Below are 435 nucleotides of genomic sequence, written 5' to 3'. Positions count from 1 at the left end.
ATCTTATAGGACCCAGTCATCACTTGATGACCTGAAGAGGAAAACAGAGGACCCAGAGGCGCGGGGTTTCGGGTCAACAGAGGACAGCGCAGCGGAGCACCGCACTGTCCTCTGTGGCGGCCGCCTCACCCGCAGGGCGCCCCCACCCCCGCCCAGGTGCGGCCCGGCCGCCGGGCGCGCCCTCACCTCTGTCGGCCGCCTGCAGGGAGCGCACCAGGTCGTCGGGGTCGAGGGCGCGGCCGCGCTCGTCGAAGCTGTGCGCGGCCAGCTGGACGGCGGCGTCGTCCTGGAAGGCGGCGTGCACGCCGTCCATGGCGAAGTAGCAGTCGCGCTCCTGCGCGTCGTCGGCGTAGAGCAGCGCGGCGCGGGCCCAGCGCTGCCGGCGGAACAGCGCCACGAACATCTCGCCCATCTTGGCGTAGGCGGGCGCCACGC

The 435-nt window shown here is 72.2% G+C and overlaps 1 protein-coding gene across 1 annotated transcript; it reads right to left on the bottom strand.

Annotated features, from left to right (window-relative positions):
* Positions 1-73: 73 nt before the first annotated feature.
* Positions 74-433, bottom strand: LOC109298142 (atrial natriuretic peptide receptor 3-like; the record flags this gene model as incomplete). The annotated part of the gene is made up of 1 exon (XM_019518277.1): positions 74-433. A coding segment is annotated over one exon (360 nt), but the record flags the coding sequence as incomplete, so codon positions are not given.
* Between the last annotated feature and the right edge of the window lie 2 nt (positions 434-435).

The sequence above is a fragment of the Gavialis gangeticus genome, unplaced genomic scaffold (genome assembly GCF_001723915.1).
Source record: "Gavialis gangeticus isolate Ggan-Ray unplaced genomic scaffold, GavGan_comp1, whole genome shotgun sequence".
NCBI lineage: Eukaryota > Metazoa > Chordata > Crocodylia > Gavialidae > Gavialis > Gavialis gangeticus.
Note: the sequence above shows the minus strand (reverse complement) of the source record. Positions and strands in the feature narration are given on the sequence as shown.